Source organism: Dromiciops gliroides, chromosome 3, assembly GCF_019393635.1.
Source record: "Dromiciops gliroides isolate mDroGli1 chromosome 3, mDroGli1.pri, whole genome shotgun sequence".
NCBI classification, from domain to species: domain Eukaryota; kingdom Metazoa; phylum Chordata; class Mammalia; order Microbiotheria; family Microbiotheriidae; genus Dromiciops; species Dromiciops gliroides.
The window spans coordinates 262,222,603-262,242,030 of NC_057863.1; the positions used below are offsets into that span (position 1 = coordinate 262,222,603).

General features: G+C 36.5%; 1 protein-coding gene across 2 annotated transcripts in view; it reads left to right on the forward strand.

Moving 5' to 3' along the window:
• The window catches only part of HLCS (holocarboxylase synthetase), a 235,821-nt gene that overhangs the window by 40,447 nt on the left and 175,946 nt on the right, over positions 1 to 19,428 (forward strand). For both annotated transcript variants that reach the window (XM_043992886.1, XM_043992885.1), the window contains exon 5: positions 222 to 401. In XM_043992886.1, coding sequence (XP_043848821.1) covers positions 222 to 401 — 180 coding nt within the window. The remainder of the gene's footprint in view (positions 1 to 221; positions 402 to 19,428) is intronic.

Genomic DNA, 19,428 nt, shown 5'->3' on the forward strand with positions numbered 1-19,428 from the left:
CTCTCAGGCACTTCTCTTACCTGGAAGAAGAACGAGATTGTCTGTTGTTTTAGTAAGGCTTTTTTTTTTTTAATTGGCCTATTATTGAAATAACAGCTAATTATCTCAGGCTCTAAATTTCAACATTACTCATCATTGGATAAGTTTGTTGACTTTTTTTTTGTTGTTTAACTGATGAGTGTTTATCTTATAGCATCCTAATTCTCTATTCTTTTCTTTAGGTGCACTTGGAAATGCCTCCCAACACTTTAATACAAACTCAAGATGCCTTTGATTTGTTGAAATCAAGCAATTTTAGCAGATATGAAGTCCTTAAGGAGATTCTGACTGTCCTTGGCTTAAATTGTGAATTAAAGAAAATCCCTCCCCTGACTCCTCTTTACTTGTTCACAGCTGAGGAGGTGAGTGCTTTTAGAAAACCTTAACTTGTGATAAGTGAACTTAATCTAGTAAATTCCAAGGGAAGTTTACTTTTTTCCTCTTTTTATCAGCTTTAAATGAAATATACACATATACACATATGTATATGAGTGAATATATTTATATGTTGTTCCATAAAAAACATACCACGTGGATTTCATCTTTAAAGTGATACTTTGTATATATAATACACAAATACATATATTTAACATGTGCACACACATTTATGTAACGTGTATATATGTATGTCAATATGTGTATGTGCATACATAACATAATATTATGGGGAGAAGGGATTTTTTTCATCTCTAAATGTAGTTTCTTGATATGTGGACAATCTAACCAATCACATCAAAAATGTGATTCTTGAGATTTTAAGGAAACTCTTAGCACCTCTTTTGCCAACATGTTAACTAGGGAGAAACGTTTTATTTCTGTATTTTAACTTCATTGTTGTCCTATCTCGAAATCTTTTTAAGAAACTAGAGCTTTTGATTATTTCATTCTTCTGAAGTCTGCCACCTAGTGACACACGAAACCAAGATGTTCTGTTCTTAAGCCACAGGGGATAGGTGAAGGAAATTCCCAGACTGTCTACTAGGAATCTGTTTGTTCTTCCTCTCTCTCCTCTCCCCTACTCCCTCAGCTTTCTTGATTTTTTTTGCAAGATATCGAATAAAATTTTTTGTTGCTTTGAATGTAATTAGATACCAAAATCTTTGGTTGAGTTGATGATGCTTTGGTAATGATAAACTTATGACTTAGGTTTTGTTTGGCTAGAGAACTCTTCTAATACATGTTCAGTGATTAATTGTATTTACTTACCTAGGCAAACTAATATATTTAGTTAATTTGAGAGAGTATTTGATAATCTAGATGATGCTTAATAAACGTTTGTGGGTTTGTAGCTGTTTAATATAGGCACTAGGTGGCAAAGTAGATAGAATGCTGGACCCGGAGTCAGGAGGACATGAGTTCAAATCAAGATTTAAGGCAGATGTGTGACCTTGGACACATTACTTAACTCTGCCTCAGTTTCTTCATCTGTAAAATGAGCTGGAGAAGGAAATGGTAAACCACTCCAGTATCTTTGCCAAGAAAACCTCAAATGAAGTGACAAAGAGTTGAATATGACTGAAATGACTGAATAACAAATTGTTTGATATAAGCAACTTTAAATACCTTGTTCATTTTGTCCGTCAAAAGGCTGATCTTGGACTTAAGAACATTTGAGTTAAAGTCCTGCTGCTGACATAACATTTATGTGACCATAAATGGGTAAGCCACCTACCTTGTTATAGCCCCAGACAAGCCTCCACAAATCCATGCTGTTACCAAGGTTCATTATTTTCTACCGTCACAACATTTCTTCTATGCATCTTTTTCTCTCCAGTTCCTAGCCAACCTCCTGTTGCAGGCTCTCGTCACCTCCTGACCGGCCTTTTGGTTGTTCTTCCTGCTTCAAGTCTCTTCCTTCTCCACTTCGTCCTTCACTCAGATGCCAGAGTGATCTGCCCAAATTGAAGGTCTGACTAATGCCATCCCTTTGCTTGATAAATTCCAGTGGCTCCCTTACCTCTAGAGTCAAATATAAAAATTCTCTGTTTGCCATTTAAAGCCCTTTCCAATGTGGCCTCTTCTTATCTTTCTAGTCCTCTTTTATTTATTTATTTATTTTTGCAGGGCAATGAGGGTCAAGTGACTTGCCCAGGGTCATACAGAGCTAGTGTCAAGTATCTGAGGCCAGATTTGAACTCAGGTCCTCCTGAATCCAGGACTAGTGCTTTATCCATTGTGCCACCTAGCTGCCCCCAAAATAACCTAGAAGATCTTTTAAATTTAAATTTTATTATTATTATTATTATTTTTTGCCAGGGCAATGGGGGTTAAGTGACTTGCCCAAGGTCACACAGCTAGAAGGTGTCAAGTGTCTGAGGTCAGATTTGAACTCAGATCCTCCTGAATCCAGGGCCAGTGCTTTATCCACTGCGCCCCCTAGCTGCCCTTTCTAGTTTCCTTTTGCTTGATTCTTTCCTATGCTTTTCATGCTTTTGCAACACTTATGTTCTTGCCCTACACAACACTGCATCTCCCGACTCTGTCTTTTTTTTTTTTTTTTTTTGCTGGGCAATGGGGGTTAAGTGACTTGCCCAGGGTCACACAGCTAGTAAGTGTCAAGTGTCTGAGGCCGGATTTGAACTCAGGTACTCCTGAATTCAGGGCTGGTGCTTTACCACTGCGCCATCTAGCTGCCCCCAACTCTGTCTTTTCATCGGCTCTCATTCCGTGCCTGAAGTACTTTCCCTCCTCACTTTTATTTCCGGGTTTTACTGGTTTCACTCAAGACTCAGGACAAATCTTACCTTCAGGAGGCCTTTCAATCTCTCCCTCCTGGTAGCTTCCCTCTGAGATTACTTTTCACCTACTTTATTATATGTGTCTTGTATGTACTTACTTGTTGGCATGTTGTCTCCTTCATCAGAATGTGAGTTCTTTGAGGGCAGAGACTATTTTTGCCTTTATTTTTATTCTCAGTATTTTGCATGATTCCTGGGATATAGTAAATGCTTACTAAATGCTTGTTGACTGACTGAATGACAACTCTAAGACTAAAGGTACAGATGACTTGCTGATCTGTATTGGTATAATTAATTTCCATACTTGGAGTTCCCCACAGCAATGAAATCATAGGTCTGGACAAAAATGATATTTTGAGTTCCTTGTCCCATGTGAAATTAGCTCCCATTTAAATAGGGCTCCATAAGTTACTTATTACAACAACTTAATGAGAGAAATAGTGCAAGGATTACTATTTATGTTTTTACAGGTTAGGAAACAGACTCAAAGAGTCTTGCTTAAAATAGGCAAGTTGGTAAAATCATTAGGGCTCAGATTTTTTACTCTAATTTTTTCCTACTAAGTTACAGCTGCCTCTGAAATGAGTGACCTTTAAAATGAGTCATTGGTAATTGCACATGCATAACCTATATCAGATTGCTGTCTCAGGGAGGGGAGGGGGAGAGCAAAGGAGGAAGGGAGAAAGGGAGAGAGAATTTGGAACTCAAAACTTCAAAATATGTTAAAAAATTTTTAATATATAATTGGGGGAAAATAAAAGATTATTTAAATGTTAAATGTTAAAAAAAGGTCACCAGCGAAAAAAAATAGTGAGTCATTGTCATTTGTACTTTGTCACCTTGGCAGCTTAACACATTTCATAGGAGAGAGTATCATGGTACAGTGGAAAAAAACACTGACTAGAGAGTCAGAGAGGTAGGTTTAAATCCTGTCACTAATGCTTCTTAAATGTGTGACCATGGGTAAGTCACTTAATCTCTCTGGGCCTCAGTTTCTTCATCTAAAAAATGAGGAGGTTGAACTAGATGACCTCTCTGGGCCTCAGTTTCTTCATCTGAAAAATGAGGAGGTTGAACTAGATGACCTGATATATCTTTCAGTTCTAAAGCAAGAGAGCTGTCCATTAAGAATCAGTCTTGGGGGCAGCTAGGTGGCACAGTGGAGAAAGCACTAGCCCTGGATTCAGGAGGACCTGAGTTCAAATCTGGCCTCAGACACGTGACACTTACTAGCTGTGTGACCCTGGGCAAGTCACTTAACCTTCACTGCCCCCCAGCCTTCCCCCCCCCCCCAAAAAAAAAGAATACACTGGTAATTGAACTGGTGGGAATTCCTTTTTCATTTACCTCATTTGAGCAGTCTGAGAGAGTTATTTTCCAACTTGCCCACATGGGGAGTGGGAAATCCTTAAAAAAACAAGGGCATTAGTTTAGTAAGGTATGGTTTGTTTTTTTCCCACAGGAAAAAAAAGATTTATTATGAATATATAGCTGGGAGACAGATCACTATGTAAAGCTGTCTCACTTGAGTGAGAGAAGACCTGGTCTTTTGTATGTTTACAAAATAAAGGGGAGGGAAGAGCAAGATAACTGGGAGGGGGATCTTTGAATAATGGGGTATCAGTAGAATATGTGGCATCCATCCATATCCTATATATCATTCACCCCCCCCCCCATGAGGGTTAAGTGACTTGTCCAGGGTCACTCAGCAAGTAAGTGCCAAGTGTCTGAGGTCAGACTTGAACTCAGGTCCTCCTGAATCCAGGGCTGTTGCTTTATCCACTGTACCACCTAGCTACCCCCTGCATATCATCTTGAAGACCTTGCTTATCAGCATCTAGGGCCATATTTAGCAATACCCATTCCTGAGGTGGCAGAACTGTACCCCGCCCTCCAACCCCCCTCCCCTGCCCCGGGGAAAGTTCTAGGATTCTTCGGGGATTGGGGTCTTTAGGTTTTTTGGGGTCCCACTGCATTCACACAACATTCCTCCCCCCCCCACTCTTATTTTTGGGAAGAAAGGACCAAAGCGCCATCTTCTGGAGCTTCTTCAAGGCTGAAAAAATGGGGCATAGAGATGTCCCTGTCAATTAAGGAGAGAGGGAGTGAAAAGTTTGGTGGGTACAGTTTAAGGGTCCCAAGGGCATCACTGTGGCTTCAATGAAAGCTTTAACTCTAGAAGCAACTAAAGAAGTCACTATTTTACAAATACTAGGTCTACACAGCAAGATGCATGCCATGATCAAAATTATAGATATGAAAGGAGCAAGTAGAGAAAATAAAAAGGAAGTCCAGGATAGAGAGCTGGAGAGCAATTGGCTGTGTGTCTTCCATTATAGGTGTGGGTATTTTTAAAAAGAATCTAAAGTTTGGATTTTTTCCCCTTCTAATGATTTGGTAATAGATCTGTTTTGTTTTTTTGTTTTTAAGCAAAATTCTTCAACTGAGAATAGTTGGCTCTTATAAACCAGTGTATAAATATTTAAATTTTTAGGGATGGATGTTGTAATTTTGTTTTTCACTTGGATCTGAGTAGCTGAAAACTCCTTCAGCTTTCCCTGTTCTGTTTAATAATGGAGAAAATATCAACCCAATTCTTTAATTTAAATTTACCTTCTGAAGAAGGCCTTCCCCAGGTCCCTCCACTGCTAAGTCCTTTAAGATCACCTTCCATTACACTGTATATATTTTGTATCTACATTGTTATTTACACATTCCCAGCTCCTAGAATTTTTCTAAGTGCCTTGAAATCAGGGACCATATTTTTGCCTTTCTTTGTTTATCTTTCATGTTTAGTTCTCTTCCCTGCACTGGTACTATGCTTAACAAATATTTGTTGACTGACAGATCAAATAACCTTATGTTCTTTTCACTAAGCCCTTAGGCAAGGGACAGAGTCAGATTAAAGTAATAGTTATCTTCTTTTGGTTATTATTTGGAGGATCTATGATTTCTTCTGTATAGAAAACTCCTGGCATATACATTTCTTCCACTGGTTAAAATTTATTATATTTGAAAATTGCCCTCATCACCAAGGCTTAAGGGACTTGTCCAAAGATACACAGGTAGCATATATCAGAAGCTGGACATGAACCTAGGTTTTCTTGACTCCAAGGCTGACTCTTTCTCTACTACCTCTTGACAACTATCTATTTTGTGTATAAAGTTTTCTTTTTACACCTCACCCTTCTACGTTTCACTGTGGTATGAAGAGTTGGAATGGGGCAAGAAGAGAAGTATGAATTCTTCTCATACTACCTTGCTGAAATTTCTAGGAACCTGTGACAAATGAGATATTCAGAGAGGAGGAGGAATGGTTGGGGCTACTTGTCTGCTGTTCCCAGACTTTTTTAACATTTGTACTGGAAAATTCCTTCAACCATAACATTTTAATTGTGAAGAGAATAATGGCTGGCCAACATTATGAAGTAGGTATGTGGCAAAACTGGAGTCTGGGACTCTTCTAGAGACAAGCCAGAACTGATCTTTATGACCATTTAAAAGCTATTTCTCTATCTCACCATTTTTTGCATTAAACTATTGCTGGCATGTAACAGAGAAACTTCAGCAAGGGTATACTTCAAAGGTAGAGGCAAAGAAATTTTTTTTTTCCTTACATCTAAGAGAGTGTGTCTCAAAGTACTTTATAAACTCTAAGAGGCTGTTTTACAAGAGGCTAATTACAAATGAGAACTTCTTTGTGGTTTGGTAAGTCAGTTACTACTCCTCCTTCCTGGATTCTACTCAGGACATCATTTCACTGTTGTTTCAGGCACAGCATATTTAATTATAGGCTCTTGGTTTAATCTTTGTCCATAGATTATGCTCTTCAATATAGTTTCAGTAATATTGGTCTTACAGTATATCTTTAATAGAAAAAATTATAGAATGTACAGGCATTGGACGTGTGGTAACATATCTTGCCTTATTAGTTCTTTTTTTTAAATTTATTTTTAATTTTATTTCTAACTTTTTTCTTTTGGCCTCATTAGTTCTTGAAATTTTCTCAAAGGATATATTTTCTTGTTAAGCAGATACCCCCATTATTTGGCAACCATGGGAATAGAATATATGAATCAACTTAAAAATCCCACCATGAGAGCAGCTAGGTGGCACAGTGGATAAAGCACCAGCCCTGGATTCAGGAGGACCTGAGTTCAAATCTGGCCTCAGACACTTGACACTTACTAGCTGTGTGACCCTGGGCAAGTCACTTAACCCTCATTGCCCCGAAAAAAAAATCCCACCAAAAAAAGTTTCTCCTTATAAATAATACGTTGTATCATGTGACTGTTGGGTGGATCAAATGACAATTTCTTTTTTTTTAAAATGACAATTTCTCTTTTTTTGTTTGTTTTTTTTTAGTGAGGCAATGAGGGTTAAGTGACTTGCCCAGGGTCACACAGCTAGTTAAGTGTTAAGTGTCTGAGGCCGCATTTGAACTCAGGTACTCCTGACTCCAGGGTCGGTGCTCTATCCACTTCGCCACCTAGCTGCCCCTGTACTGATAATAATTATAGTAGAACAGGAAGGTACTATCTTAGTTGTTAGATTATTAGTAGAAATGCTTAAGTTAATGGAAACGAGGAAAAGTAATTGATTTTGGTTATATAACAGTTGTAGAACTGATTATTAATTCTTTTTTTCTTCTTGCATTCTTTGTAACAAACAGATTTTTGGTTAAAAGAATGACTGGATTTATTACCAGTAAATTGTTTTTCTGTTTTGGAGGCCAGAGTGTATAATACTTTTGTGTAAAAGAATTACTGGATTTATTACCAGTAAATTGTTTTTCTGTTTTGGAGGCCAGAGTGTATATTACTTTTGTGTATTGAAAGTGGTTGACAGGGTTTTAATCTGGTTAATTTGTCAAGTAGTCAAGGGGTTATTTTGGCTTTAACCAGCATACTAAAAGAATAAATTATAAGTGTAAATTTTTTCTTTCAGAATATGTTCCTTATATTAATTTTGGATTTTTTTCTGTTATGATTTGAAGAAGTTAGTTAAAAACTTTTATGATTGGTGTCAATTCAGGAGGCATCCCTATTTTCTTATGTTTTTTCTTAGATTCTGACACTGAGACATTTTAGAACTCCTTTTTTGGGGAACTCTCTCTTGTGGGCCTTTACAGAAAGCAAGAACAGGGGTCCAGAGCAGAATTTTTCAGTTAGGTGGTGCAGTACATTGGAGTTAGGAATGCCTTAGTTTGAATCCAGCATCAGATGTTTACTAGTTTTGTAAACCCAGGCAAGGCTCTTAGCCTCAGTTTTCTTACTTGTAAAGTGAGAATAATAATAGCTCCTACCTCCCAGTGTTCTTGAAAAGATCAAATTATGTAATGTACACAATGTGCTATATGAGTGCTAGCTGCTTTAGTTACCTTTTGCTGCATCTCCCGAGTCACACTGAAAAACTGCAAGGCTTAAATATATGAAGTAGAATCCTACACAGTGATGATCATCTCTTCATATAAAGAGGCCAAGTGCTTTTTGGATTCCATTCATATATCACTGGTTTTGTTGCTATAGATCCCCTTCATCTGATCTTTTGCCTCATGAAATGCTAGACCCTGGTGCCTGATCTTTTCTAGGACCTACTTGTGATGGCGGAAAGAGCTATATTAATATCTAATGGTTAGAAGACATGTTTGAATCCTGTCTCTGATATTTACTAGATAGAATCTAATCTTCATGAATCTCAGTTTCCTTTTATCTATGAATTAGGGTGTGTATTGTACAGGGTTGCTCTGAGAAAGGACTGCCTAAATATGATCTTATTTATTTTCATTATTTTTATTAACAGTATTATTTCATAGAGTTGTTTTGAGACTGTCACTTCATAAACCTTAAAGTATTGAATAAATGTGAGCTGTTATTTTACATTAAAATGTCTTGGAAACAGTGGATAATCTTGCTGTTTCTGGGAATCATTAATAGTTTTTTGCCACAAGGTGTCATAGCTGAGTTAAATTGACTGCTAACGATGATGTTTTTGTGGCTGTGAACATAGGAAAGAATATTCCTGAGAAAAAAAGACATCAGTTAGGCATAGTTCAGCCTAGTAATTTTCCATTTTGTTTCATGTCACTGTTTTTTTAAAAAACATCCTTAAACAAGGAAATCATTTAAATATCATAATGAGGGCACATAGCAAAACAGTTAAGAAATATAAAATGTCAAAATAAAAATAAGTTTTTGCACTCAATACAAGATATATTTATATGGTTGTTTTTTTTTTTTACTATTACACTATAGTTCTTTATTTACTGAATAGCACAAATGATTTGGGAGGTATGTGTTATTCATATTGCATTGGAAGTGATTGAATATTTTAAAAAGATATTAAGCAGGTATCAATGTTTCATAGTATTCTTTTTAATTTTTTTTTTTTTGCGGGGCAATGAGGGTTAAGTGACTTGCCCAAGGTCACACAGCTATTAAGTGTCAAATGTCTGAGGCTGGATTTGAACTCAGGTCCTCTTGAATCCAGAGCTGGCTCTTTATCCACTGTGCCACCTAGCTGCCCCCATTTCATAGTATTCTTAAAGTTGTTGAATTAAGACTGGATCTGTCAGCCCCTATGGCAGGTTTTAGCCCTGACAGTAAGTCACTTTTCTATGGTAGCCATTTTGTGTAAGACTCTTTATAACTTTAATAATTTTTCAGTGGCAATACCTTTTGTCTTTCTTCCCTTACTAAGTGTATTTTCTCACCTTGGTTGGAAGCTAGCTCTTCTATTTGTTTAGAGTACTGATGGTCATGTGACTTGTTCTAATAGAACAGTTCTCATGTTACTTTAGGACTTCTAGGTCAGAAATGGAACAATAACAAAAAATGATAGCAATGTTTGTGACCCAGCAAATTAGGTAAAAATCACTGGGTATAGGATATGTTTTAAAATTTTCAAGTTACCTAGTTGTGGTATGTATTAACATATGTAGGAGGTTTAATTATTATTTTGGATTATTTTGTTTCTCTATGAGGACCAGTCAAATGGTTGACTTTGTAAGCCTTTTCAGAGGGATGGGTCTCTTAGTTGTCATTCTCTAAGTGCTGAGAGAAATAGAGAATTACTAAATAAGAAGTGACTGTAAAGTTGGAAGCATAAACTTAGTTACCCATCATTTGTTATGATATACTGTCTTCTACTGATACTGGAATGGTTACTAGGTCATTTTTAGAACTGAAGAAACTGGAGAATCTTGTAAGTTTTGGTCTCTGCATAATTTATTAGATACTCTGTCTCTTCTCAATTTCCACTGCTGTCACCCTGGTCTAGATTCTTATTAGCACCAGCCTAGACTATTAAGAAAAGCCTTAATTTTTTTTAATTGATGTTTTTGTTTTTACATCATCTATATTTCCCAGTGTATGCTAATATCCCTTTTATCTCTTAGTCCTTCAAAATCATCCTTCAGACCACCATCAAATTTACTTTCTCTCCAGAGACTTTAAAATTCTTCAGTAACACCTTGTTACCTACTTCATGAAATGTAAATTCTTTATCCTGGTATAAACAAGTTCCTTCATTATCTGGCTCCTTCCTACCTTTCTAGTCTTTTACGTGTTTTTTTTTTAAATTCTGAACTTAAATACAAAAAGAAGCATTTTTATGTATATAGCAGGACACAAAAGAGGATTCTTGATAAAGCTGTGAATTCCTTTCTGGTCTTTTCTTAGGGTACTTTCTGTCTACATAATCTCTATTGAAACTAAAATAGAATGCTCTTATTCCTCCAAACATACTGCTGTGCCTTTGCTCACTTGAGTTTGCTCATTTGATTTCAACTTTGCTCCCCAGTAGAATCTGTGGTAGAATTTCTTATTTAGAATTCTAAGGAAAAGCAACAACACTTAAGCACCTCCATGGGGACTTTAATTTATCTCAGAGAAACAGCCCATTGGGATTCTCTTGTCTGTGACCAGATAATTTAAAAAGACAAAATTCCCTGGGAAGACTCATTCTATATCAAAGAACAATTAATATCTTATTCATGTTCTTTGTTTCTTGCTTGTTGCTTTTACCCTCAAAACCAGTTGAGAGACAGTTTCCCTCTCTTTACCTCTTCCCAATTTCATAGATGTGTCCATCTGGGCCTGTATGGCCCTGTAGCACCTGGCATCATGGGTAAGACCATCCATAAATTCCCTTATTACTTAGTGTTAAGTAGATTTGGGAATATTCTGGCCTCATATTCCCATTATTCTGAACTTATTATTGTGCTTAAAGGTTCTATAATATAGATCTGGAAGTGGAAGTAGCAGATATTATTTTGCTTGCTCACAAGTCCCTATCCTGGAAGCCTAGAATAGGAGGGGAAAATCTAACACATGCCAGAGATAGGGCTTTTCTTAGACAAAAAGGAAAGCTGGGAAGTCATCTTTGGAGGAGCTGCCATACCATTACATCATTCCACTCTGGTTGCAGATTTGTAGACCTGCAGCACCTTGTTTTATTTTCTTCTTCCCTTTGGGGATGTGAGGGTGAGGGGGGGGGAGGGTGTGTGTGTGAGTGATTTTTATATTATAGGATTTACACGGCATTTTATGGGGTATATAGAAAACAGCTCTACAGGAGATTACAGTTCAATTAAAGCAAGTAGTTGGGCTGTAGGGCAGCTAGGTGGTACAGTGGATATAGTGCTAGGCATGGAGACAGAAAGACTTCCTTTTTTTTGGTGAAGCAATTGGGGTTAAGTGACTTGCCTAGGGTCACACAGCTAGTAACTGTTAAGTGTCTGAGGCCGGATTTGAACTCAGGTACTCCTGAATCCAGGGCCAGTGCTCTATCCACTGTGCCACCTAGCTGCCCCAAGACTTTTCTTCCTGAGTTCAGATCCAGCCTTAGACACTTACTAGCTCTGTGACCCTGGGCAAGTCACTTAACCCTGTTTACTTCAGTTTCCTCATCTATAAAATGAGCTGTAGAAGGAAATGGCAAACTTCTCCAGTATTTCTGCCAAGAAAACCCCAAAATGGGCTCAAAAAGAGTTGGACACGATTGAAAAATGGCTGAAAATTGGACTGTAGTTCACATTATATACAATGCTTTAGAGTGATTAGGTACTTTCCTTACATCACCTTGATGGATTAGATAGTACTTATCTTACAGATAAGGAAACTAATGCTCAGACAAGTTCATCAAAGTGGTGTTGTGGGGCCTGGGACCCCAGTCTTCTACTGCTCTTTACCCTACAACTTGTTGCCTTTTAATTTTCAATCTATCCTTCCTTCCTTCCTTCCTTCCTTCCTTCCTTCCTTCCTTCCTTCCTTCCTTCCTTCCTTCCTTCCTTCCTTCCTTCCTTCCTTCCTTCCTTCCTTCCTTCCTTCCTTCCCTCCTTTCCACCTCCCCCCTTTTTATTCCTGGGAAAGGCAGGTTTCACAAACAAGAAAATTTTTCACTTTGTGAGGTACCTTTAGGTCAGAGGATGGCAATATATAGTGAATTTGCCATAGATGGCAATGGAGCCAGTTGGTGTCATCATACCTCCGTCTCTCCCTCGGGAGTATCAGCTGTCACTATCTGCTGTTCCCCTTCTGTCATACCAGAGGCACAAGGGGATTAACTTTTCCACACGACTTTTTTAGCAAGATTGCTATCTGATCTTTTTTGGTACCCATGTCCCAAAATTTGAGATTTTTTTCTTTTTGCATAGCTGTAGCAATTGGAATATGCTGTTGATTAAACTGACATCTAGGATTTGGTGGACATGAAGTTTTTCTAAAACTATAAAGCTTGATCTTCTTTCTTACATTCCTTTTGGTCTGTAGCTAATTATGAGTACTCGACCTGAGTAATAGAAGCAAGCTTGGCATTGGTTGGAATCTTGTGAGATGTTATCATGTTACTTTGCCATGGATCACAGATGTAACTTCATAACAAGAAATGACAACTGTGTTTGTTATTAAACTGGGTTAAAATGATAAAGTACATTTTATGCTCCTTTTTAACTTTGAAAGCAGAGAAATTGTGGGATTTATACTAAGGAAATGGACTACATGAATTCTAAAATTTAAATTACTAAAAAACCCTGGTTTTTGTTGTTAATTTTTACTTTGTTATTTGATATTTACTAACAGATTAAGGAATACCCCAATCTTTTTCAGATTGATAATTTTAGTGGAGGGATTTTTTACCTCTTCTCTTTACCTAATCAATCTAAAGTTTTCTAATACATGGCTTCTTAACTTTTTTTTTTCATGTGTCATTGGCCCCTTTAATCACTTGGTGAAGCCCCTGGACCCTTCCTCAGAATAAGGTTTTTAAATGCTTAAAACAAAAATACATAAGATTACAAAGAAATTGAATTATATTGAAATACAGTTATTGCAGTATTAACAAACTAAATAGCTTCATGGATCCCAGGTGAACAGCCCTTGCTCAAACAGGTTACTTAGAATTCTTAAGATTTTGTTGTTATTGGTTATTGGGTTAAGCTTTAGCATGTATTACATACTGCACCAGCATGTGGAATAAATTCCCTATGATGTCTCTGATGCTCAAGATAAAATAGATGTGTATAACTGACTCCTATTTCCTTCATAAGATAGCCCTAGCTTTTGAGAAATAGTACTTAGCATGGTATTTGCTTTGAAATTTTTGTTTTTAAACCTACATTTTGAAATTGCTTAATGTGCTGGAGAGGGGGAGACTTTCTGAATTATGTTGTAAGCATTACTTGAAGAATCAGTTAAATTTTAGGAATGTAAATTAGGGAAAATCCTCAAATCTCAGTGTATGCATTTTGTTATACCACTGAGTCAACCAAACATCGAAAGTTTTACTATTTGCCACTAACTCACAGGTCGGCCAGCTGGTAGATTGAAGTAAACATTTTAAAGCAATGAATTTGTAAAGAACTTATTGTATCTCTTTGTCTTCTTTCTTTTCCTTCCCTTTAGCTTAAAATAGGGCATTTTATTAATTTTAACTGACTTTTCATTTGTTAAGGGCTAAAATTCTAGCTAAACTGTCTAAAATATCTAATGAGTGGTCGCCAATAAATTATAAGCTTTAGCAAGAGTTAGACTTTTAAGCATTTATTAAGGAGAATAAGAATTTGGTAAAGAGAGAGAAAAAGGCCTAAATTCCTAGCTATTAAAGGGAGAGCACATTTCTAGCTCCGCTCTCCACCAGAGTCCAAAGGCAAGAGAGAGAGAGCCTGAGCGCCAGTCTCTTCCTTCCTCCTCCCACTAGCCCGCGTCACTTCCTGACTCCTGGTCTTGCCCTCAAAGACCTTCGCTTCATGGGCAGAACTCTTCTACAGTAAGTATCCAGCAGGTGGCGTTATTCTAATCGTTACACATTATTAAATTTATAATGGCCACAGTCAAGACGATTTGATAAGTTCTGATATAGAAATATAAAAGAATGAATACTTTATATATTTTCCTTTGCCCACTAATTTTTTTGTGTTCATTCAAGCTACTATACTCTTTCTATACTTATCTTTTTTTTTTAGTGAGGCAATTGGGGTTAAGTGACTTGCCCAGGGTCACACAGCTAGTAAGTGTTAAGTGTCTGAGGCCGGATTTGACCTCAGGTACTCCTGACTCCCGGGCCGGTGCTCTATCCACTGTGCCATCTAGCTGCCCCTATACTTTTCTTTCCTACAGGAAGACTTGAGACATCTATTGTTGATCAAATATATAGAGGTGAAATTCAAAGTAGACAGAGTAGCAAAATCCACAGATTTTCCCAAACATTGTTTTGGTTGACACCTTTAGTCCAGTTTTATAAGGGAGATTTTTGAACAACTTTCTTCATCTGTGTCTGTATCTGTATCTATTTGTATTTACACACATACACGCATGCATATATGTATACACATGTGTGTATGTATGTGTATGCATATCTATATGTATATATATCCTTATTTTTTTGGGAGGCTTCCTTCAGCTGATTCTCAAATATGAAAGATCTTTCTTCATTCCTCTCTGGGTTCTACTCCTGTCTTAACTTCTTTCTTCACTATGATCCAGTAACCTTCTTACCATGGAAGAATGAGAGAGATCATTCTACTCTTGCAGCCCTTTCGTTGGAACCTTTGTTTGAAGAAAAGTGCCTAGGCCAGAAGTGTTCATTCTTTTATTCCTCTCTGGACTCCATGCCAAACTCTTTAGACTTCTTTTTCTACCATTCTCTACTTTGGATACCTTCTTTCTCTCTTCCAGTCCCCTTTTCAGCTTCTTCTTAAGTATCATCTCCTTCCATTAGAATATAAGCTCTGTGAAAACAGGGATTTTTATTCCAAAAAGTCAAAATGTCTAAAACCAAACTCATTATCTTTCCCTGTAAACCCTTCTCACGCCCACCTTCCCTGTTACTGTAGAGTTTGACACCATCCTCCTAGTCACTCTGACTCACAAGCTAGGTGTCATCCTTGACTCTCCACTATTTCACACCCCCATATCCATCTCATCTGTTGTCAGGGGCCTTGGTGATTTGACCTTTGCAGCATATCTCTAATACACCCCCCCTTCTCTCCTTTGCCACTGCCCTGGTGAAGACCCTTATCAATTCATACTTAGAAGTTTGCCTGTCTCAAGTCTCTTCCCCACTCCAATCCAATCCTCAATTCAATCTCCATTAAAGTGCAAGTCTGACCCTGTCATTCCCCTACTCAATAAACTCTAGTGATTCCCTATTCCCTCGAGGATCAAATATAAACTCCTCTGTCTCAAGTATAAACTTCTTTGTTTCAAAACGTTTCATAAAGGTAGCTTCCTCCTACATATGTCTTCTTGCATCTAATCCCTGCCCTGTTCTCTTTGATCCAGTGACTCTGGCCTCGTTGCTATTCCATGAACAAGACACTACATTTCTTGGCTCTGGGTATCTTTTCCTCTTCCACTCTACATACTGGCTTCCGTGGTTTCCTTAAAGTCTCTACTAAAATCCCATCTTCTAGAGGAAGCCTTTCCCAACCCCTTTTAATTTTTGTCCCTTTCCTACCTTATTTCCTTTCTTTTCCTTTTTTTTTGGGGGGGGGCAAGGGCAATGAGGGTTAAGTGACTTGCCCAGGGTCACACAGCCATAGTAAGTATCAAGTGTCTGAGGGCAGATTTGAACTCAGGTCCTTCTGAATCCAGGGCCAGTGCTTTATCCACTGTGCCACCTAGCTGCGCCCCCCTCCCCCTTCCTTATTTACTTCCTTTTTATCCTGTATTTGTCTTAGTTGTTAATATTTATTTGTGTGGTATGTTCCCCACTGGATTTTGAGCTCCTTGAGGGCAGGGAACTATCTTTTGCTTCCTTTTTTATCTCTAGCATTCAGGCACATAGTAGTTGCTTGATAAATCTTTATTGCCTGAGCTGACTCATCCTAAAGCTTAGCACAGTGCCTGGCACACAGTAAGCACTTCATAAATGATTTTTTATTTTTATCTTAAAAAAAGTTTCCCATTTTATTTTAATTTCTTTTTAAGTGTTCTGTTGCATCAGATATTGATATGTATTCCTTTTCACTTTTAATTTCTTTTGGTTAATTTTTGTTTTAAAGAAGTTTGAATTTTCTTCTCTTTTTGACCTTGAAAAACTGGCAACTCATGTTCCTCCTAAAGAGAATTTTTCCTCAAAAAGTTTTAAAATAGCCTGTTCCTATAGCACTTTAAAGTTTCGAAATTACTTTCCTGAGAAAGACCCTGTGAGATTGTTAATGAAAATGGTATTATCACTTTTGCAGAAGAGGAAACAGTGGTTCAGGTAGACTGTTAGTTGCTCAGAGTTTCTTAGCTTGTAAGTGTCACAGTTTGTATTTGAACTCTTAAAAAGAAGACTTGTTCTTTTCATTGTGCCTTGTTGCCTCTTTACCTTCTTGGAGATGATGTTTCAGAAGTGGCGATTCTGCTTATATTATTTACTTGTGCCTATCAGTTACAGTCATGTGTTTGTGAATGGCAAAAGAAGACCTTTTGGAACAAATATATGGAGATCTTACTTTAAAAAAATTTTTTTTGGTCTTTTTCACCAATTCTGTAATGGCTTCCATTATGTATGATGAGTATAGATTGAACATGTTCGTTCTGTCTTTTTTCTTCTTCATCCCACAACTGGAGAACATTGCTTGCTTGTTCTTGCTTGCAAGTTCTGTTTGCTTTTACAGAAATGTTATCAGAAATTTTGGAGTTTGAAGCCAGGTAGCAGATAATTTCTAATGGAATTTAGTCCTTCCTGATTATTCTGTTTTCCTGTTTTAAAAAGGGACAGAAAAGGGCAGCTAGGTGATGAAGTGGATAGAGCACTGGTACTGGAGGCAGGAGGACCTGAGTTCAAATCTGGACTCAGACACTTGGCGCTTACTAGCTGTGTGACTCTGGGGAAGTCACTTAACCCCAATTGCCTCACCAAAAATAAAGAAAGAAAGAAAGAAAGAAAGAAAGAAAGAAAGAAAGAAAGAAAGAAAGAAAGAAAGAAAGAAAGAAAGAAAGAAAGAAAGAAAGAAATAAAAAGGGATAGATAGAAGTTGAGCACTTTAATTTTTCTTGTCATATTTTGGATCTTAGAATCAGAATAGATTTACATGCCAAGATGGAAGGATTTATATATATTTAAAAAAAACCTTTTATTGATGTCTTTTGTTTTTAAAAATCCACATAGTTTCCTATGTGGTATCTAGCTTCCCAAATCTAGATAGTCATGCCAAATAAGAAAATAGTATTTTTTAAAGACATAAAAAAGAGAAAGCAGCAGAAAAAAAAATCAGCATTACTGATATCAAAGAAGCCTGAAAATATGTACAACACATATAACACTTATGATAGTCTGGATCATTTATTTTTCCAAGTGATGTAAATTATTCCTAAGATAGTTAGATTGGTATAGCATTAAAAGTGTAAATTGACTTTGGTAATGTTGTCATTTTTATTAGTATGACTCAGCCATGATGACTGAATATTCCTCTAATTATTTAGGTTGGCCTTTATTTCTTTAAGGAACATTGTGCAATTGAATCTGTACAAATCTTTTGTGTGTTTTGGTGGATCATCCCCAGATACTTTATGTATTTTATGATTGTTTGGCATGGGGTTTCCCCCTTTTTAAAATTACTTCCTTGATTTTTTTCCTATTATATAGAAATATCTTGATTTTTGAGGGTTTATTTTATAGCATGCAACTTGACTGGCACTTAACTGTTTCAGTTAGTATCCTTGCTGATTTCCTTTTTTTTTTCTGAGTAAACCTTCCTGTTATCAGCAAGTAGGGATGTTTCTATATAGATTTTGTTATTATTTTATTGAGTTCTTTAAAGTGGCCCTTTCATATTTCTGTTGCTATAGCATTAAAACTAAATTTATATTGTTTTGTTAGTTTTAAGTTTGTAGGGATATGATTTTCCCTCTGGCAACTGCTTTAGCTGCATTCCAGAAATTTTAATGTATTGTTTCACCATTATTTTTTTCACATTATTATTAATTGTTTGTTTCTATAACTTCTCCCTCACTCATTAGAGTTTCATTATTAAATCTCCGTTTAGGTCTTTGTCTTTGTGCTTGTGTATGTGTTTGTTTCTTGAACTTAATACTATTTTTATTGTATTATGGCCTATAAAGGATGTTGTTTATTATTTCTGCTTATTTACATTTATTTGAAATATCTCTGTGCCCTAATATTTGGTCATTTAAAAAAATTCCATGTGGTACTGAGAAATATGTATACTCTTTAGCAATTTCATTTAGAAGATGCCAAAAATCTTTTAGTTCTGGTTTAACTAACAATTTGTTCAATTCTATATCTTCCCATTTCTTTGTCTTTTTGATAGACTTATTTATTGCATTATTGTTTACATTTCATTATAGTTCATTTAATTTTTCCTTTATTAATTTAGATGCTAAGGCATTTGGAACATGTTTCTTAGTGATTTTGGTTTGTTGTCTATGGTTCTGTTCAGCATAATGTAGTTTCCATGTTAGCAATTTGTTACTGCACTTATTTTAACACAAACAAAGAAATGGGAAAATATAGAATTGAACAAATTGTTAGTTAAACTAGAACTAAAAGATTTATGGCATCTTCTAAAGAGTATACATATTTCTCAGTACCACATGGAATTTTAAAAAATTACCATGTATTAAGGCAATCCTAGTTTTATTTTCTCTCTTCTTTGTAAGCCATTTCCCAAGTTTTGGAGTTTTGCCTGTTATTTTGTTTTCCTTCTTCTTTTTATCTAGTTCTTTAATTCTCCCCCTTCCCCCTCAGTTAAGAAAAATCTCCCTTCCTCTGCTGCCCTTCAATTTTTGTCATTAATTTTTGAAAAAGAATTTAATTTTCTGTTCTTTTTCCTAAAATATCTTTCCCTTATTTTCTTCATTATTTATCTTACTTTACTGTGTATTCCTGACTTTGATTCATGACCTTTATACTTATTTAGTCTTTGTATTTCTCATGAACTGAAAGCTTTTGAGTTATTTATGTTGGTTTCCCTCTCCTATTTAGTTTCTATGTTATTGCCTTGTCTGTCTTGCCCTCTGACCTTCTTTTTCTTTTCTACCTCACTGTTAGAAATATTAGTTCCTGCCATCATAAAGTTCATATTGTCATATGTTGGAAGTTTTTCTATGTCTCTGATTTTGCAGTTCATAGTTAACCTTTGCCTTCCCCATGAGCATTTTCCCGGTTGTTTGTCATGCAATCTTGACCTTGAGTCTATACC